General features: G+C 36.2%; 1 protein-coding gene across 2 annotated transcripts in view; it reads left to right on the forward strand.

The window, feature by feature from the left end:
* Positions 1 to 22652, forward strand: part of tsc22d3 (TSC22 domain family, member 3) — a 42195-nt gene that overhangs the window by 17398 nt on the left and 2145 nt on the right. Inside the window, exons 1-2 of one of the 2 annotated variants that reach the window (XM_073820330.1) lie at positions 21023 to 22223; positions 22415 to 22466. In XM_073820330.1, the coding sequence (XP_073676431.1) occupies positions 22102 to 22223; positions 22415 to 22466 (174 nt within the window). In that variant the 5' untranslated portion in view covers positions 21023 to 22101. Of the gene's footprint in view, positions 1 to 21022; positions 22224 to 22414; positions 22467 to 22652 lie in introns of those variants that run through there. The other variant, XM_073820329.1, reaches the window with a different exon arrangement.

Raw genomic sequence — 22652 nt, forward strand, 5'->3', positions numbered from 1 at the left:
GTGTCATTTACCACGTTTGCGGTAGCATTCTTTCCACTGATATGTCATGGAATGGATCATCATGATGGGTTGGTCCTGCAAGCAAATGCAAATAGAAAAACGAGTAAACAGAACAGTGAACTCTGGGACAGGCTAATGTAACTTGCGAAGCTCTGCCAAGAAATCAAAGACACTGAGATCTGGAATGTGAAACATGCTGCTCTTAGCCTTGTCCAAAGGGGTAGCTGGGTTCTTGTTGGACTTAAACTACAGATCTATGGTCCAAATTTGCAATCTCCCAAGGCCTGCAATTCATGATATGTCATTTGTTAGAGAACTGAGCAGCTGTGATGTCCAATAACAGCAAAGAACGTTCTAGCCTTTCTCAGACTAGAACATACTTACCAGAGACAGCACAAGAGGAGGAGACAGGCCTCTCATAGGAAAATGAATGGGGAAATCATAAAACCTCAATATGGCAACAGCATGAAAGTTCCACCTATAACTCAAGAGCCAATCAGCTTTTCAGTAGCCTTTGCCCTCTCTTTTTTTTTTTCTCCAGAACATGCAGCTTGCATTTTTGGAGGGGGATTTATGATAGCATTGGTTTTAGAGTTTATTGATTTGACCTATGCTTTTAAAATGCTATAATGACAAACAATTCTGAGATGAACTGGCTACATAGAAAAAGATTTCTAGTGAAAGGTGCAAAGTGAACTTTTGTGCCTTTGACTTATGCAGCATCAACCCACACACTCTGGTTTTCTAGGTTAAAAATATGACTATCAAATATGGTGATGTAAGCTCCACACTGAGGAAACGTATGTTCCTCCATATACAGGTGCAGTCAAAAGTTTACATACACCTTGCAGAATCTGCAAAATGTAAAATTGTTTGACCAAAATAAGATTTTTTTATGTAGTACTGACCTGAATAAGATATTTCACTAAAAAGATGTTTACATATAGTCCACAAGAGAAAATAATAGTTGAATTTATAAAAATGACTCCGTTCAAGAGTTTACATACACTTTGTTTCTTAATACTGCACTGTAAAAAGTTTTCACCAGATTCAACTTAAAAACCTAAGTTCAGAGGCTATGTTTTTAAGTTAAATCAGCTTAAAACTAATCATTTTAACATATTACAATAAAAATGAGTTGATATAACTTGTGAGTTTAAATGACTTAAGTTGATTTAACTTAAAAAAATGTATTAAGTTTTTAAGTTGAAACTGGTGAAAACTTTTTACAGTGTGTGTTGTTACCTGAATGATCCACAGCTGTGTTTTTGGTTTAGTGATAGTTGTTCATAAGTCCCTTGTTTGTCCTGAACAGGTAAACTGTCCGCTGTTCTTCAGCGAAATCCTTCAGGTCCCATAAGTTCTGGTTTTTCAGCATTTTTGTGTTTTTGAACCCTTTCCAACAATGACTGTATGACTTTGAGATCCATCTGTTCACACTGAGGACAACTGATGGACTCATATGCAACTATTATAGAAGGTTTAAATGCTCACTGATGCTCCAGAAGGAAACACGATGCATTAAGAGCTGGGGGTGAAAACTTTTTGACTTTGAAGATCAGGGTAAATTGAACTTATGTCTTCTGGGAAGCATGTAAGCATCTTCTGTAGCTTTTGAAATGCAGTACAAAATGAAAAACAAAAACTAATTTAGTCAAACACACATCTTCATTCTGTTCAAAAGTTTTCACTCCCCAGCTCTAAATGTACCATGTTTCCTTCTGAAGCATCAGTGAGCGTTTGAACCTTCTGTAATAGTTGCATATGAGTCCCTCAGTGTGAAAATATGGATCTCAAAATCATATACAGTTATTGCTGGAAAGGGTTCAAATACATCAAAATCTATGGGATCTGAAGAACTTAAAAATTAAAAATAACATGCATTTTGTATGATCCCTCTTATTTTGGTAAAATAATTAACATTTTGCAAATTCTGCAAGGTGTATGTAAACCTTTGACTTCAACTGTAGCTGTACAGTGTAAAGGTATGGTTTGAGAGGTTCCTGTTTTTGATTCAAATGATAAAATGTAATGTATATGTGTATTTATTTTATTTTTATTTTTAACAACGCTTCTCCTTACCATATCTAATTTCTAACAGTCACATCAACATGTGAGATGCTCACCTAATTGTACAGTTGTGGCCAAAAGTTTTGAGAACTACATAAATATTGGAAATTGGAAAAGTTGCTGCTTAAGTTTTTATAATAGCAATTTGCATATACTCCAGAATGTTATGAAGAGTGATCAGATGAATTGCATAGTCCTTCTTTGCCATGAAAATTAACTTAATCTCGAAAAAAAAAAAAAAAAAAACTTTCCACTGCATTTCATTGCTGTCATTAAAGGGCCTGCTGACATCATTTCAGTAATCGTCTTGTTAACTCAGGTGAGAATGTTGACGAGCACAAGGCTGGAGATCATTATGTCAGGCTGATTGGGTTAGAATGGCAGACTTGACATGTTAAAAGGAGGGTGATGCTTTAAATTAATTGTTCTGCAAAGAAACGCGTGCAGCCATCATTGCGTTGCATAAAAATGGCTTCACAGACAAGGATATTGTGGCTACTATGATTGCACCTAAATCAACAATTTATAGGATCATCAAGAACTTCAAGGAAAGAGGTTCAATTCTTGTTAAGAAGGCTTCAGGGCGTCCAAGAAAGTCCAGCAAGTCCGCCAGGATCGTCTCCTAAAGAGGATTCAGCTGCGGGATCGGAGTGCCACCAGTGCAGAGCTTGCTCAGGAATGGCAGCAGGCAGGTGTGAGCGCGTCTGCAGGCACAGTGAGGCCAAGACTTTTGGAAGATGGCCTGGTGTCAAGAAGGGCAGCAAAGAAGCCACTTCTCTCCAAAAAAACAAAAAAACATCAGGGACAGATTGATCTTCTGCAAAAAGTATGGCGAATGGACTGCTGAGGACTGGGGCAAAGTCATATTCTCCGATGAAGCCTCTTTCCGATTGTTTGGGGCATCTGGAAAAAGGCTTGTCCGGAGAAGAAAAGGTGAGCGCTACCATCAGTCCTGTGTCATGCCAACAGTAAAGCATCCTGAGACCATTCATGTGTGGGGTTGCTTCTCATCCAAGGGAGTGGGCTCACTCACAATTTTGCCCAAAAACACAGCCATGAATAAAGAATGGTACCAAAACACCCTCCAACAGCAACTTCTTCCAACAATCCAACAACAGTTTAGTGAAGAACAATGCATTTTCCAGCACGATGGAGCACCGTGCCATAAGGCAAAAGTGATAACTAAGTGGCTCGAGGACCAAAACGTTGACATTTTGGGTCCATGGCCTGGAAACTCCCCAGATCTTAATCCCATTGAGAACTTGTGGTCAATCCTCAAGAGGCGGGTGGACAAACAAAAACCCACTAATTCTGACAAACTCCAAGAAGTGATTATGAAAGAATGGTTTGCTATCAGTCAGGATTTGGCCCAGAAGTCGATTGAGAGCATGCCCAGTCGAATTGCAGAGGTCCTGAAAAAGAAGGGCCAACACTGCAAATACTGACTCTTTGCATAAATGTCACGTAATTGTCGATAAAAGCCTTTGAAACGTATGAAGTGCTTGTAATTATATTTCAGTACACCACAGAAACAACTGAAACAAACATCTAAAAGCAGTTTAGCAGCAAACTTTGTGAAAACTAATATTTGTGTCATTCTCAAAACTTTTGGCCACGACTGTACACTACTGTTACTGTCATTTTTATCAGTTTTTGTCTTTTGGAAAACTTATCCTGTTGAAATAATGCTTAAGCTGCTCTAATCATGCCAAATACATAATATAGTTACGTTTCACAATTTACCAAGTCATTTTCAGTAACTGAGCAAAACAGGTGACTTCCTCTAAAACAAATATTTATTTTAAAACGATACTATGCCAGTGCACTACAGCCCAAACACATGGAAATTATTGTAATGCTTGCACAACAAAATAAAGAGATGGGTTTTCAAGAAAAGGCAAGAAATACTTATAGCTTTCTTGAAAAACAAAAGTTATTTCATTACATAAGCCTGACGGTGCATAGGCATCCATGGAAACTTGTACTGTGGAAGAGACACGCCTTTCAATTACGTGTTAACTAGTACCACTTGCATTCCTAGAGCAGTCTGACAGACCATACCTGACAATAAAACACTAGACCTGTATGACAAAAATGTTATGCATGTTAAATGGAGTGTAACCACAAAAGTGTTTTGCACATCTGTTCTGAAATAGAATCCATTATGGCTTTATTTTAATCATTTTATTCAATGTTACACACGTCTTTATAGTTACTAGGCAAAGTCCATCTATAAGAGACATTGGAAGCACATTGAAATTCAAGAAGACGTTATCTTTCAGGTTTTAAGTGTTGCCATGGTCACCTGGAGAATCATGGGTGAGGGCCTGTCGCTTGCTTTTGTTCCCCTCAATTAGTATTCTAGAATAAGTTCCTTCCCTTCAACATCCTGGGCCAAGTGCAACTCGCAGAGGGTCACTTGTGTAGAACAGATTAAAGAATTAAAGCGTGCGCCATAAGCTGATCTAGATATAAGAAGCTCATGTCAGCACTGTCAGCGTTTTCACTCGTGTGATGAGAGACAGCTTTATAAGAGGATGAAGGAATTAATTCTTGTAGATCTAAAGTATATCCACAATAATATGCAACACGCTTCATCTTCTTAAATATTTGAAACATAAAAGAACTCAATTATGCATGACGATTTCAGAGAGAAAAAAACAATAAAACACATTGGTGGAAATCCAGAGTGAATGTTGCTTTGCATACTTCCACCTTGTCTTTTCACGAAAAGGCGTTGAAGGTAATTGTGTTTTGAATCTTTTACCTAAAGAACTGGGAGTACAGCCAAGTCCACTATCAGAGGAAGCACAGCAGAACAACAGCTGTGAAAGCCCTCCCACCCCACCTCTTTCTCTTCCTCATTTTTTTTTTAGTGCGCTCTCTGTCTCCCTCGCTCTCTGCTTCTGTTTTTATGCAAGAGACACAGGACATCCCCCGGAAAGATTTCACGTTAGATTACATCACATGTCCGTTTAGATTTTGACAAATGATATAATAGCACGAATCAGAAGAGAACTATATATGGGCCACTTACACTTTAAAACAAGTGAAAACTCTTTAGGATTTATCACGATGTCAGCTCTAATAGAATAGTGGTAACAACAACAAAGGCAAAAAAAAGAACACTTTGACCATTTTTAACTCATTTTACTTTCGTAATGTGACATTTTCGAGTGAAACAGGAAATTCAATGAAGAAAAACTGCAGAATAAGAACTTTTATTTGATAAGATCTTTAAAAGCGAGTATTACATTTCAGAATCGTGCCATCCCTGATACCAAAAAATTGCTTCGTCAGTTAAGTTGTTTTATAACTTTTTTGTAATATTACGATTAAATATGGAAATGAGGTATTGTCTAATTAAACATCTAATTAAATGCATGTGTTCCCAGAACAGAAATATAAATTAAAATTATGGTTTGATTTTGTTGACTTACTATGAGCTATAGGTTTTTACAGAAAGGATAATAAAAGTTAATACCAATAATAAAAAATAATAAAACATAAAATAAAATAAAATAAAATAAAATAAAGTAAAAGGCCCTTTGTACTCATGTAGAAATTTCTGCTGCTTAATATTTTTTTGGAACCTGTCATATATATATATATTTTTTTCAGAATTCTTTGATCAATAACAGGTTGAAAAGAACAGCATTCATTTATTTTCTAATGATATACACTAATTTTCAAAAGTTTGGGGTCAGTACATTTTTATTCTTTCTTTTTTTTAAAGAAATTAATACTTTTATTCACCAAGGTTGTGTTAAATTAATAAAAAGGTTATAGCATTGATTTACATTGTTAGAAAAGGTTATATTTTGAATAAATGCTGTTCTTTTTAACTGGTTAGTGATCAAATATTTTTTAAAAAGTGCAGTTTCCCAAAAATATATATATAATATAAACTATTTCCAACATTGATAATTCTTAAAATAAATTGCCATATTAGAATGATTTCTAAAGGACCATGTGACACTTAGGACTGGAGTAACAGCTGATGAAAATTCAGCTTTGCATCACGGGAATAAATTATAATTTAAAGTATAATAAAATAAAACCCATTATTTTATATTGTTAAAACATTTTGCAAGATTACTGTTTTTTTTTTCTGTATTTTTAATCAAACAAATGCAGCCTTGATGGCACTTCTTTAAAAAAACAAATCCCAAACTGATCCCAAACTTTTGAGTGGCAGTGTACTGTATGTAACAAAACATCGTCAGGTCAAAATGTCAAATCAAATTTTTGGTCCCAGATTTTACTGGTATTCCACCTTGGGTATAATATGTCATAGTATACTTTATTTTGCTATCCTCACTTACATAAATAAACTATAGTGTCCTGCACCCACTAGTAAAAAATAAATAAATAAAATTATTTAGAAATGATTGTTTTTTCATGCAACTGGTTTTGCCTCTGGTCTCTCACCTCTCAAGATGATGCACCAATGAATCTTGCATAACAGGAGTAGGATTACAAAAAGTCTATTACAAAAAGTAAACAGGATCAGTTTCAATTAGTGGCTTTGAATGTGACAACCAGCAGAATAACAAATTTGTTTAATTTTGTCATAGAAGCAAAGGAGTAGTCAGGGTCTTGCACGGCAAAAACCACAAGTTCCATGCCAGTGTCTATCACGGAGCGTCTAATAATAGGGCCCATGTCAACCAGCTTCCTTGTTGTCCTCATTTGAGGGTCATGTAGAGTCTCTTCCTGTGGTCTGTTTACTTGGGCAGAGTTTCTGAGAACCTCCTGGTTACCATGTTTATGTCACAGGGCCGTTTGAAGTGAGTCTCCTCCACAGAAGAAGCCAGATTTATGTTTTCCAGGGTGTTGTGAAGACAGTAAAGAGAGTTCTGTTGAGCAACTGAGAACAGCACACCGGTCAAAGCGGTTAATGATAAACAACAGGGTGAAGGTATCGAGGTAGAAGTGACTCACCTTGTTATAAACCCTGCAGGTACTGTCAGTGTCACACCAAACATAACACCTTCGCTCATGCCAGAAATAGCGCCCGAGCCAGACAACAGGCAAACACTTGCAGACATGCAAAGCACGGAGCAGGGAGGGGCATAAGCAAAAGTGCAGACGGGATGAGCTTAGCATGTAGACAATTGCTGAAGAGCTTGACCTTCACAATCTGATAGATTGCGTAACTGCAAACTTAAGGAATGCTTTTATAGGGCAACTGAAGGTGTTGGAGCACATTTCTGAAATGGCAGTTACATTGCAGTTTGCTGTTTAAGTTGAGGCTCTGCCTTTGTCATTTAACAGCTTTAATTCCAGTCCTCGAGCTTTCCAGATGTGTTTTGTCCCGTGCTTTGGGCTGTCATTGTGTGCATTGCGAGACAATGACCAAATCATTTCATGAAAATGTTAAAGGGATAGTTCACCCAAAAATGAAACTCTTTCGATATTTACTTACTCTCATGTCGTTCTAAACACACAAGACCTTCATTTATCTTCGGAACACAAACTAAGACAAATTAAGTCATTTTTACTGAAATCTGAGATATTTCTGTCCCTACACTGATGCAACTACCACTTTGATACTTTAAAAAGTTTATAAAGAGAAAACTAATCCATATGAATTGAGCCGTTGAGACCAAATTTTCTGGAGAGACTCAATCGCTATATATACAGTATATGCGCAGATTGAATTTAGGCTTTTATTCACATGCATTATTGCTATAAGAAGCTCAAGTATGCTTGCTTGACAAGTGAGAACAAGAGTTGCAAAAGCACTGCAAAAATGCTTTTCCATTGTCTTTTCCAGCCAAAATATCTAAACTCCTAAATCAAGAAAGATTTTCTAGACGAGTAAAATTTATTTTCTTGTTTTCAGAAAAAAATAAGTCAAAATTAAGTGAGTTTTTGCTTAGAACAAGCAAAATAATCTGCCAACGGAGTAAGAAAATAATTTTTTTTTCAGACAGAAAACAAGATTATTTTTCTTACCCTATTGGCAGATTATTTTGCCTGTTTCAAGCAAAAACTCACTTAATTTTTTTCTAAAAACAAGCCTATATTTACTCATCAAGAAAATCCTTCTTGATTTAAGAATTTTTAGATATTTTGGCTGGAAACAAGACAACAAATCTAAGTAAGAAAAGCATTTTTTGCAGTGAGCACGTTTGAGCTTCACTACTGTTCTTATGCGTCATCCAAGTATGGTTGAGCTTCAATGTAAATATGTGAATAAAAGCCTAAATTAACTCTGTTCATCATTTAAAGTAATTGAGTCACTTCAGAATTTGGACTAAACCACTCAATTCATACAGATTTGTTTTTTTTCCAAGTGAAACGGTATATTCAATGAGGGAAAAATGGGTGGAGCTTGATTTTTATTTATTTATTTCTTCCTTTTCCTTTGGGAATGCCTAAATTATCCATCAGGTCACATGGAATAAGTATGGAGCCCTTAAAATGCACGTTGATAGGGAAAAAATGTGGTGGAAGAATTGCACTGCCGATAAAAAGGTTTGGGATCGGTAAGACTTGTTTTTTTAAAGATGTTTTTAATGCTCATCAAGGCTGCATTTATTTGATCAAAAATACAGAAAAAGACAGTAATATTGCGAAATGTTATTACAATACAAAATAATGGTTTTTAATTGAATATTCTTCAAAATTGTATTTATTTCTGTGATGCAAAGCTGTACAGTTGAGCTTCTGTTAATGTTTGCTGATCAATGTAAATATGTGAATAAAAGCCTAAATTAACTCCGTTCATCATTTAAAGTAATTGAGTCATTTCAGAATTTGGACAAAACCACTCAATTCATACAGATTTGTTTTTTTCCAAGTAAAACGGGATATTCGATGAGGGAAAAATGGGTGGAGCTTGATTTTTATTTATTTATTTTTTCCTTTTCCTTTGGGAATGCCTAAAATATCCATCAGGTCACATGGAATAAGTATAGAGCCCTAAAAAGGACACGTTGATGGGGAAACAATGTGGTGGAAGTATTACACTGCCGCTCAAAAGTTTGGGATCGGTAAGACTTGTTTTTTTAAAGACGTTTTTAATGTTCATCAAGGTTGCATGTATTTGATCAAAAATACAAAAAAAGACAGTAATATTGCAAAATGTTATTAAAATATAAAATAATGGTTTTTATTTTTTAATATACTTCAAAATATAATTTAATCCAGTGATGATTAATATTTTTTGGAACCTGTGATATTTTTTCAGGATTTTTGGATCAATAAAAGGTTAAAAATAACAGCATTTATTTAAAACAGAAAGGTTGTCTAACAATATACCCTACTGTTCAAGAGTTTGGAATCAGTCCATTTTTATTCTTTATTTTTTTTTAGAAAGAAATGAATACCTTTATTCACCAAGGATGTGTACAATTTATTAAAAAATGATAGTATATATTTACATTGTTAGGTTTTGAATAAATGCTTTTCTTTTTAACTTGTTATTTATCAAAGAATTCTGAGGAAAAACAATCACAGGTTCCAAAGTATATTTGGCAGCACAACTGTTTCCAACATTGATCATTCTAATAATAAATCAGCATATTAGAATGATTTCTGAAGGATCATGTGACACTTAAGACCGAAGTAACAACTGATGAAAATTCAGCTTTGCATTGCAGGAATAAATTATATTTTAAAATATATTAAAACATTATTTTTTTCAGCATTTTTGATCAAATAAACACAGTCTTGATAAGCATAAGAGACTTCTTTAAAAATTTTACTGATCCTAAACTTTTGAACGGTAGTGTATATTTCAATGCTTATGAAATTCACGTGCAAAACGTTTGCATTCCCTCAAAAACATTCACTCCCTCAAGAAAATGATGTGATAATATAATAAACAACTTCCTTGGGGGAACATAATACTTAAATAGAGAACCCAAAGGTTTTTTTTTTTTTCCAAATGAATGGAAAGATCCTCGTGGAACCAAGTTTAGTGACATTTAATTATCATTTTTCCTCCATCGTTTATTTTTTCCATCAATGTGTCTCTTTGGATGCTCTGTATTGTCATAAGAAAAGTCAAGTTGTCTTTGAGAAGGAGCATGTTATTTCCTTTTGATTAATGATTACAAAGACTCTTTTTATGAAGAATTCCTCACATGGATGAATCGTTCACAATAACACTAGGAACATGTATCAAGGAAGGGTCAAGTCTTATTTTATGCAAGCACGCACTGAGAAATAAAACAAGGTAATGGTAAAACACATTGTGTTAATTCCTTTAAACAGAACTCGAAGCAGAACAAATAGATGCAGCTGGTGTTTCAAAACGGCCTTGTGCACTTCTGCATTACTCTGGGTGTGGCAGTTGACTAGGTTCACTGTTATGTAAAACCGTGTCTGTGTGCCTGCATATCTGAAAATAAAAAGAAACTGCGATTTTAAAAATGAATAAGGGCCATACACAGATATCACTTTCTGTAAACATGGAAAGCTTTGAAGACGTTCTTCACTGCTTCTGATCTTTAGCATTCTGCCATGTATTAGAGCTAATCCTGTCAAGTTGTTTATTTTTTTAAACAATATCTAATACTATATTTTACTTTTAATTCAAAAAATGAAATAATCATAGACAGTGACTTGGAGAGAGAGAAAGCTAAACTCCTTGTGTGCAAATACACTGAACTTGCTTGTGCCCTTATGTATTTGCATTAGACTGAAACAGCCTTTCTATTAACTGCCTTGTTTTTACAGTGACTAAGAACAGCAAACACTGTCTCCAAAGAATTTCTTGACAGCATTGATCTGTTTCAATCTCGGTATTTGGAGTTTGCAGAGTAGAGTGAAACTGTTGCATGCAGATAGTCTTTCATCACCCACTGTTGGCACATTATGAAGCTTAGGAACAGTTGCGCCACGTTTGCACACTGTAAAAATCAACCCAGGCTCATTGGAAATACGTGCCTCTGTATACATTTCTGCAGTACTGTAATTCCGTATCATACTGCATGTTTCGTGACAGTTTCAAAGTGAAATGTCCAGAGAGTGGCGCTAAAACATGCGTTTAATATGTGATGTGACTGCAACATTTTTATTAAGTTGGTACAGGGACACATTGCTGCGTTCTTATTACGCTGCTTGAGGTAATTAAGAATTAAAATGTCCAGGGAGGCTATTAAAGTACCCTGTTCGATTTCTTTATTTTAAAAAAGCACAAAGTTCAGTTGTTATTGTGAGTGTACACAAAAAAGTATACACTTAACAGTTTTGAATAATGTATAACTCTTATTCACTGTAAAAAGTTTTCGCCAGTTTCAACTTAAAAACTTAAGTTTAGCAGCTGCCTTAAGATTTTAAGTTAAATCAACTTCATCATTTAAACTCACAAGTTATATCAACTCATTTTTATTGTAATAAGTTAAAATAACTTGTAGTTTTAAGCTGATTTGACTTAAAAAACTTAAGGCAGCTGCTTAACTTAAGTTTTTAAGTTGAAACTGGTGAAAACTTTTTACAGTGTTTGTGTGACTAAAATAGGGTATTTTTAGTATCTTTCTCAGTGATATCAAAAAAAGTGAGCTGGTATCGTCGGTGTGACCGTCAACCCTGGGGAGTTGAAAATAAACAAGCAAAGCCTGCCCAGATTTAAAAAGTAACTCAAAAATAACATAAAACATTACATTCCATAAAAAGTAACTAAGTAACGTCATTAGTTTTTAGGGAGTAACACAATATTGTAATGCATTATTTTTTAAAAGTAACTTTACCTAACACTGGTGTTGAAATGCAAAAGTGAAATAAAAATGCATTTGTTGAAGCAGCCGTGCTATTTTAACTTCCTTATGCAGATTTGAGCTGTTTTGTCAAACTGTACTTTTACAGGATGGTACTCAAGCTCTTCATCACTCACACTAAGTGCAACACCATATTGCGTGAGCTACCAGGCAAACCGACTGAATTAGATAACTCATGCATATGAAACTGTATGTGTGACAACAACATACAGTCTGCAAGTAAATTAGGCTTTATTAATCTAAACTCTGTGTGAAAGGGAACAAAAGTTTGAGTTTTATTGGCTCTAGTGTTCATTTCAACTGGAAACTGCAGTGATTCGTACATATAGGTATGCTATATAGAGGCACGTATTTCCAATAAGCCTGTGTTGGTAAAAATATGTGTGTTATCCAATAACTGCAATCCAATTTAGTCAAGCACACTATCTGAATTTTAAAAAGTCAATTCAGTTGCCTCCATCTCAACATATTGCGTTACGTGCAAGATCGGAAATTCCGCCATGCAAAATGCATTGAGCACTAATTGGTAGGTGTGTGTGCGACATTACCCGATTTGCATAATTCCTTCCTAAAGATGTATTTTAGATAACCTAAGATCATCTGAGGCCAATAGGTGACCTCATTGGAGTTCAAAAAAGCCTTGTAACATGCTGCGTAGAGTCTCTACCTCCCCTGACTGCTCTGAGCATTGCGTGTTTCTGCAGAAGTGGCCGCATGCCAGCACATCACAATTTTTGGACAACTTTCTCAAGTCTGACTAGGTCTCTAGATTGTTTTGGAGATACGCTGACAGCTAATTGGCTCAAACGCTGCCTACGTGTAAAAAAGCCTGCACATCAGATAAAAACATCTCTGCACCGTTTAAGTTGACCTACGTGTTTCTGTCCGGATGGTTGACTTTGATCAGAGCTTTTACGTCATCGCCTCTGGTACCTGCACATGTATCATCTTTCAGTTCATACCTTAAACCATTTAATCCTTTTGTGAGGAGGAGATTAAGAATGTACAAAGCCTCAAGATAACACATTTTCATTCTGCAGAGGTAATTGCTTGAATGCACATACATAAGCGTAAACAAGCGCACAAACGCCTGTATACTCAGGCGCAGGCGGATCTATGGCTCAGGGTGAACAAGGTTACCTTATTTCTGGGAAATTTCTTTCTTAGCTAGGATCCATTCATGATGAAGACAGAGGAATGAGTTTGAGGCGGCCCAGGTGCTGTAAATCTTCCCTGCTTGGCTGCCAACTTTATGCAGCCAACACATGCATCTCATCCGGCCTGATATAGACTGAAAGAAAGAGGATTTTATGTCTGTTTGTGCATATCTTCAAATGTCCTGTGATGTCAACACGCATGCGAGATAACGCTAGTTTTTGCCCTTTGCTCCTGTTCTTTAGTCATTCAGACATTGTGTTTGTCCTATAAGGTTTATGGTTCAATTGTGTCAAAGGCATTTTGTCTGTGTTGTCTTTGGAAGCCATCCGACGACAACATCACATGATTTAGAGGGCAAATTATTTCAGTGCAGATTATACAATGCAAGAAAGCAAATAAAGAATGATTGTTCTTAGTATTCATCTAATGAACTCAGACGCTTTGAATGATTTATGGTGGCCTTTTATTGCACAGATTAACGCAATTATGTTTTAAATTGATTTACTTTTGATTGCTTTTGTTTTCAAGCCTCATTGGTCGCAGAGAATACAAACAAGCGCTTCCCTAGCCAACAGACATCGAAGTGTACCTGATAAAATAAATTAGTATGGCTCCACACAGACACGTTGTGTTTTCAGTTGAGATGAGATGCACTAATGAATGGATTTAGCAGGAGGCCCGCTGCCAGGCTCTGCACATTGTGCCGATGCCAGCTGATCTACGTTAAAGAGGATGTGATGACCACACTCTGACATCAGAAGCCTTATGCTCCACCCTCCTCCTGGCATGTCCACTTATCTTGTGAGGCCAGAACACTGGAGATTGGCTTGTACTGTTGCCATTTTGCAGGCAGGGAAGTCACTGTCTTTGGCTCACAGCAGACCACCTCCAGACTAAAAGTGACCATAAATGTCACTTTATACAGCTCTCAGTTCCTCGGCTTTAGGAGCTTCACAAACAAATGTGACCCTGGACCACAAAACCAGTCATAAGGGTCAATTTTGTTTTGAAATTGAGATTTAAACATCATCTGAAAGCTGAATAAATAAGCTTTCCATTGGTATATGGCTTGTTAGGCCAATATTTGGAATCTGAGTGACATCGCTTTAGAGTTGTCCAAATGAAGTTCTTAGTAATGCATATTACTAATCAAAAATTACGTGTTGATATATTTCTGGTAGGAAATGTACAAAATATCTTCATGGAACATGATTTTTACCTAATATCCTAATGATATTTGGCATAAAAGATGATAATTTTGACCCATGCAATGTTTTTTTGACTATTGCTACAAATATACCTGTGCTACTTAAGACTGGTTTTGTAGTCCAGGGTCACACATAATGCTTAGTTTAGAGTATTGATATGAAATCATAGATTATGATTAAGATAATTAAGATGACCATTCAAAAGTTTGGGGTCTCTAAGTCTCTTATACTCGTCAAGGCTGTATTTATTTGAGAAAAAATCTAGCAGAAACAGTATAATTGTGAAATATTATTAAAATTTAAATAAACCATTATCTATTGTAATATATCTTAAAATGTAATTAATTCATGTGATACAAAGCTGAATTTTCAGCATCATTACTTAAGTCTTCAGTGTCACATGAACCTTCAGAAATCATTCTAATACGCTGATTTGCTGAAGAAATATTTCTATTATAAATGTTGAAAATAGTCATGCTGCTTAATGTTTTTAGAGAAACGGTGATACATTTTCAAGGACTGATGAATAGAAAGTTCAATAGAACAAAAAAAGAAATCTTTTATAACATTATAAATCTTTACTGTCACTTGTTTTAATTTATTGCATTCTTGTTGAAAAGTAAAATATTTTTTTATTTAATTATATATTTAAACATTTACAGTCAGACACCAGATATAATTTTTGATATTTTTTAATAGTGGGTGCAGGATACTATAAATAATTTAAGTAAGTGACGAAAGCAAAAAAAAAAAAAAAAATTGTTACCCAAAAATCCTTCATACAGTGGGCTACCAGTAAAATTACTAAACATTCAGGACCACAAACTTTGACCTGACCATGTTTTGCTTAAGTGTTTTTTAATAATTGCTAATGCAACCTTTTTACACCACAGACTGAACAAAATTAAGCAAATAAACTGTGATAATGTAAGAAATGTTAAAGGTGTCTAAAGGTGTCTTTGGTTTGACTGTGTATGGAACGTTTTTTGTGAGTCTAAACTTAAAATATCACATGAAATTATACACCAAGAAAATCTTAAACAAGATTTTCTAGTAGATTAATAACTGACGTCAATGCTGACTTCAATATTAGTAATTATTCCGAATACTTGGAAAACCATTTATAGGAAAAGTTCCCCGTCCATTTAGAATGATGACGTCAATGCTGACTTTGATTTTAGTAATTATTCTGAATACGTGGAAAACCACTGATAGGAAAAATGTTGACAGAAAATATATATATATTTTTTTAAGATTTGCTGTGGAGGAACCACTGCATTGGCAATGACTTTATGACCTGGTTGCAGATCGGTTGCATAAGCCTTCTGGGGCGCACAAGGCCCACTTTTTGAGGGAAAAGACTCTTCCTTATTGCAGAGCCTGTGGGAGGTCATGGCCCAGCCAGAGGCATCGATTAGTATGACCTGTGAGCAGCCGTGCAAGAGTAAAACTCTCTGACGGCGTTCTGCAGAAAACAATGCAACATTAATTAAGAGTGTGTGCAGCAGTACAGCCACATGTGGAGCGATCTCTTCTCATGTCTGCACGTGGAGCATTGGTACATACCGTACAGAGCTAAAGACTGATCCATTCAGTGTTTCACCATATCATATTTGCATGAGAAATTAGGATAATCGCTCAGAGACTGTTCACATTTGCAAATCTCAATGTAACAATTTGTAAATGGAGGTTTTATTCAACATAACCTTGGGACTAATGTTCTGAGGTTTTGACGGTTATATTAATGATGATAATAATAATGACACTTACGTCATCAGAGCGCTCTCTCCTTTTGTTGCTTGAATATCTATGACAGACTAATTAGAGCAATTTGATATAACTGCACAAACTGTGCAGAACAGCCATTTTTGTTGGCCCAAAAGACTACATTACTTTGATTTGAGATCACATCGTGCACATTTTGTAAAAAGGAAACAATCTGAACATTCTGTCAGTCAGAGATAAATACTCTATGAATATTATTGTCCTAGCAATAAAAAGGTAGATTTTTTTTGGAAAAAGCCAGTATGTTTCTACAGACTGACACAGAATCATTGGCTCATCCAGTGGCATGACTTTAGGGTGGGACTATCTGTTTGACTGATCAGTGAAAGATGGGGGAGTGTTCAGGATTTACTGACTTTACCTTTAACACCAGTTTTCTGTCCTCACATTCTAACTGTCACAACTGAACCATACTTACCATGTGTTATTCTTGCATTTCATACTTTAACATGTACTTTACATGCATTAGTTGGACTGATGCAATTGGTTATGTAATTTGAAAATAAAATGGAAAAATTCCATAACATTTTTCATGCACAGTAATATGACTGCAATGCATAAGTCAAATTATATTATGTTACATAATATTTAACTGCTCCTAGCAACAAACAAATATGAAATTATGTAGCTAAAACACTAATGAATTCTGAAAAATATGTTATATTAGAATGATTTCTGAAGTCTTATGTGGCACTAAAAACTGGTGTAATGATGCTTAAAACTTAGCTTTGTCATCATAAGTAATCTGGGATGTGTCCAGCATTGTTGCTCCTAGTGAATCTGAAAATAAATAAATAAAAGCAAGCCCATAAAACACGAGAGGGCAGTAGATTCTCTTTAGTGGGTAAAGGCAGATGACTGCATTTGCTGTGCTGACACAGAACTGAAACGGGTGTAAATATCCAGCAGGAATGGGGCATTGAATGTCCGCAACAGCCTCAAGTGGCTGACTCGATGTATTACAGACTTGGTCTTCTGTTATGAAAAAATTAGATCTTTAATGGAGACTGTGCAGAATTTCCATGAGGCTCATTGGAAAGTGAGTAACCACAGATATTTCGCATATAACCCATAGGCACTGTAGTCCACACTCAGTCTTGTCTAGACAGATAACAAAGCAACAATGAGGGTCGGATGTGTGACACACCTGGGCTGTAAAGGTACAAACACCTGCTGATACTTGCTGTTTGATTGCAGGTGGTTTTATAACTGCTCAAATGTAGTTTTACATAAGCAGCTCCTCCATGCATTGCCAATGACAATCAGTCAGCCGATGTACAAAAGTGAGAGCATGAGTGATAAAATGACGTGTTTTACACCTCATTTCACCCAATATCAATTGGAACGTGCATTTGTGAGCATTGCAAAGGACTGCAATTAAACCTACGCTATGCCAATCAAAATTTTGAGGTCAAGATCATTGCGATTATATGATTTAGAAACCGATACTTTTACTCAGCATTGATGCATTCAATTAATTGAAAGTGAGAGTAAAGACATTTATAATGCTACAATAGAATTCTATTTCAAACAAATGCTCCTCTTTTTTAACTTTTATTTATTTGTGACCCTAGACCACAAAACCAGTCTTAAGTAGCACAGGTATATTTGTAGCAATAGCCAAATATACATTGCATGGGTCACAATTATCGATGTATGCCAAAAATCATTAGGATATTAAATAAAGATCATGTTCCATGAAGATATTTTGTAAAATTTCTACCATAAATATATGAAAACGTAATTTTTGATTAGTAATATGCATTGCTAAGAACTTCATTTGGACAACTCTAAAGGCGATTTTCTCAATATTTTGATTTTTTTGCACCCTCAGATTACAGATTTTCACTTTTTCACTTAGTTTGTTTTTTACAAAAGCAGTAAAAGAATATTAAACTATTAACTGTTACTTTCATTTACATTTGTAATTTCACAATTTAACTTTTTTTTTTTTTTTTTTTTTTTTTACTGTATTTTTGATCAATTAAATGCAGCCTTGGTGAGCAAAAAGGCTTGTTTAACATTTCTTTCAAAAAAAATCTTACTGACCTGAAACATATTCAACAGTCACTGATCACTCATTCAACGCTGCTTGCAAAAGTCCTACAAATGTTCCATATGTTTCTGGCCTAAATTCCTGTCTTATTGGCTGTTCAGGGCAGGACCTGGCACTCGCAGTATTAACACTCAAGTAGGTCAAGTCAAAAGTTCCTGAGAAAGTACAATACACGGGAGGCCTCCTGATGACAGAAAAACAAGCATAAAAAAAGCATATTTGCACATCAAGTTTAAAAGCAAGGTTATACTTCTGGAACATGAAAACAATTTAGTTTACAGATGGCAACAAACAAACGCCTTATTTGCCCACAGACTGACCTGAATTATGTCTAAGAATTACTCATGCGTTCCTGACTCACGCAATTAAACAATTTCAAGTATCCAACGAATTAAACTAATGGATGTCTAATCTCGTTTTACATAACGCACTGCATGCACATCTCCTGTTTCAACATGTTGCACGTAGGCGAACAAACACCCAGCCATACGTTGCACATACTGTACTGCTTTTTTGCAGTCACGCATGAATCCTTTCAGACTGTCAAACATGAAAAACAAAGAAATGAGCATGCTATATACACATAAAAAAAAAAAAAAAGTTGAAACAACTATTTTCTCTTTTAATGAAAGAGAACTTAAATTGTAAAAACACACCATAAAAGGATATGGAAAATTCTAAATGGAAATCTGAGATGATTACTCAAATTCCAAATTGCAACAGTAGACTTCATTTGTATAGCACTGTCATTTTGTTGACTTATTCAGAGTAATTTATCATGCTCTAAATATATTCTGCTCTCAATCATGTCGCACTGAAAGTCACTAATCAAACTTGCCATGTGCAAAACAGAAATTCCAAGTATTTGTCTTCAGAGAATAGTCAGAGAACAGAGGGTGAGAAAAAAAAGACACAATATCGTTGTCCACCTCCCTCCCATCCAGCTAAGAGAATAGGACAATTACACTCCATTCACACAGTGGCAAAGTTGCATCTTGGGCTGCGCCTGCTGTTAAGTGACTTTCTCACAGAGCAACGGCCATGAGTTTGCCACCTTTCTACTCACCTAGCCTATTCAAGAAGAGGGACAGGCGGTAAGTGTAAGTATGATGGAGTTGTGTGAGTGTATCATTACTATTGACAGCTGACGGATTAATTGTGAAGGAGTGAACGTGAGTGAGGAAAGTTAGTCTCGTCTGACCACTCGAACAGGCGAATACTGCACGTCTCGCTCTACAAGGTGTGAAAATCGTTACGCTCCAGTCAGCGGAGTGCGTGACAGGATTCATCATCTGCTTAGGATCATGTTAGAAAGTAATTACAGATGGGTTATGCACATCTTGCATAACTTGTTTTTTTCTTTGCGTTGGATACAAAGCCAAGTTTACACAGTAGATGATATTTAAATATTTGATTCTTCAGTATGGTGTAGGTTTCTCTAGAGGTGTCCTCCTAAGTAAACCAGATTTAATTTTTTTGACATAAGCAGAAGCTATTTACAGAATGCAAACTTGACGGACTGAAAAAGCATCATTCCAAACATTCCTTCGTAGTAATCATTAGTGTGTCCTTACGTATGCAAATGCTAACCAAGCTTACCAAGTATGGTAAATGTGTGAGTGTAAGTGTAGGCCTACTGAACATTATATATGTATACACACTAAAACCAGTCTTAAGTTTCCAACTTTGTTTTAAACTGTGTAATAGCAGTGTAAAGGATTTGTTTATTGGAGCAAGTCTGGGACATCTCCACCCTAGCCATGGTGACAGACGGAGACATACTGTACCATGGCACATCTGTGTTTACTGCGATATGAATGAAGCATCTGTTTGCGGCATCACAACAATGCCTTATTCCATTATTAATGCATTATTTATCCAATCCCAAACAAGTTTCAAGTACATTACATCCTGGAATCTAATGTAAGAAGTTTTCTCTTTGTTAGAAAGGCCGGTTGTCCTAGTTTTGTCACGTCATGCCGCTAAAATGAATACTATTACCTTTCACTAAATCTGCAGAGCAGGAAGGTTCTGTTGACACTTAATTACCTGCAGACCCTCAGCAAGATACATAGCTTTTTAAATTAAGAGGGCACTGCATGGTCTTTCCCCTTTCATCTGAGGTATGATTATCATTTCATACAGTACAAACTGCACAAGCGCTTGCCAATTATCCTGACTAGAGCTCGCCAGGAGTTCAGAATCTGTCAAACGAGAAGACGTTAACTTCCTCCCGGAGCGTCCCTATGAAATCTAATCTGGCAGCGTTACTAACTCCGCATGAAATGAAAAGTGACAGCACTGCGGTCACTAATTTGTGCTTTTCTGTGAAATCTCATTAGGGGGATCAACTTTGAGCCGTCACCTTTCAGAGGGCTTCACTGGGGTCTAGAGAAATTCTTGGTCCACTCAGAAAAGATAGACAATAGGTTGTAGTGAAAGAGTTGATCATGTGCTTAAAAGATGTAATTTTGTGACATAATAAATGCACAGAGAACAAATTTGAGATTAATGTACAGTGTGGCCAAAAGTATTAGAACACTAGTATTTTCACCAGCTAAAATGGTCTTAAGTCAGTTATTTCTATCTTTTGCTGTAGTGTGTCAGTAGGAAATATCAGTTTACATTTCCAAACATTAATTTAGCCATTAATTGTAATAATCCAGTGAGATTACTGTTTGCACAAGGAGACTTAGCTAGTGCTCCACAAAGAGATCTAATCTCATTATCATCCAGTTTGTTTGGAATGACATGAAGAAACAGAACAAACTGAGACAGACTAAATCCAGGAGAACTGTGGCAATTGTCTCCAAGATGCTTCAAGAAGCTACAGTACTGTTAAACGCTTTAGTGCATAGTTTTTCAGGTAGCTTTGCAGGGGGGTTTCTTGAAACTTCTCAGAGACGTTGCCACAGTTCTTCTGGATTTAGTCTGTTTCAGTTTGTTCTGTTTCTTCACGTCATTCCAGACAGACTGATGAGATCAGATCTCTGTGTGGAGCACTGGGTTATGTCAGACTCCTTGTGCAAACAAAAATCTCACTGGAATATTCCAATTAATGGCAAAATGAATGTTTGGAAATGTAAACTGATATTTCCTACTGACACACTACAGCAAAAGATAGAGATAACTGACTTAAAACCATTTTAAGCTGGTGAAAATAGTTTTCTAGTGTAAAATGTACTTGCTGAGGACTGTTGTCATGTTTTTGGTATGACCTTATGAGCTTCAATGTTCAAAATCAGACTAACGGACAGTTTAACACTTGGTTTGTTTACATTCTGAGTGTGCAAAATGTGCAAACAATACTGTAGCTTATTGACTAATATCCCAAGTGTTGAAGTGTCAAAGACTTTGATCCCAGCTGAGCACGTGTTTATGTCTGCTGTTCACAGTTTGCTCACTAGAGGCACTAAAGGCTGAAGTTAGACATTGTGAAAACAGTATGTGAGAAACTTTTGTTTAAACTAATTTCCATCACAAAATGTCTTGTGTCTGAGCTGTCAGTTGCAAAAACTGTAAAATTATGAAGACCTGGAGACATAAATGTACTCTAGCAAATTGTTTAATTACTGTTTTTCGCCCTGTAACAAATAAATGAGGTTTATATGAACATCATGTTCCTCAGTGACAAATACATTCTCGTGGGCTATTTATTTCACGAGGCTTGTCATAACGATCAGTTACCAAAACATAATGATGCAACAAGTAATGGCCACTTGTTAATGGCGTGTCTTGTTTGTGTTGATGTGTTTTGAGGGATTGTCTTGCGGCCGCTGCTACATGCTGTGTGTTCTCTGAGCGAGTTCAGTGAGAGGGCAGAAAGAAAATCTATGCCACAAGCCTCATTTGCATAAAATATGCATGCGTCATACGACGTCACGCACCGAGTATAAAAGCCCCGCTGCGGCAGAAATAGCATCACTAGCCGACAGTGTTTCTCTGAAACCGCTCCTAGTTCACTCGTAGCGCGCCCGGTTTCTCTGTGCGCACCGAAACAGCAACGAAGCAAACCAACCAGGATCTTAAACTCGTGTTCCAACAAGTCGCAAACGTGGCGAGAAGTATTATACAGACGGGTCTTGTCCTTAATATGAGCACGGAGATGTTCAAAACGCCAATGGAGCTCGCAGTCTATCAACTACACAATTTCTCCATCTCCTTCTTCTCGTCCTTCCTAGGAGGGGATGTAGTATCGGTGAAACTAGACAACAGGTAGGCAGACTTTATGGGATTTTAGGATGTTTTTTTTTTTTTTCTTGCATTCGATAGTAATTCTCGGATGTAAGTCTTCGCCGTTTTGCGCCGTCGACTGCGCTTCAGCTCAGATGTCGCGCACTGAGAGTTTGTTTACTACTGCAGTGCCTGAACTGTGCTCTAACATCTTGTTTCTTTGTCTTTTGCAGTGCCTCTGGCGCAAGCGTTGTGGCAATTGACAACAAGATCGAACAAGCAATGGTAAGTTATTTTACCACCACGATCAAATCCCCTTTACTAGAATAAGCTGCACTGGAAAGTATCTAGTTTCTGTGTAGGTTGTAACCAGAGCTGTGGCACGCTCTAGAGCTGCTGCATCTACCTTCATTGCATGTGCTTTGTTGGCCCACCTGCAGTAAAAGTCAAAGGTCGCCATACAACAATACA

Source organism: Garra rufa, chromosome 16 (assembly GCF_049309525.1).
Source record: "Garra rufa chromosome 16, GarRuf1.0, whole genome shotgun sequence".
Lineage (NCBI taxonomy): Eukaryota > Metazoa > Chordata > Actinopteri > Cypriniformes > Cyprinidae > Garra > Garra rufa.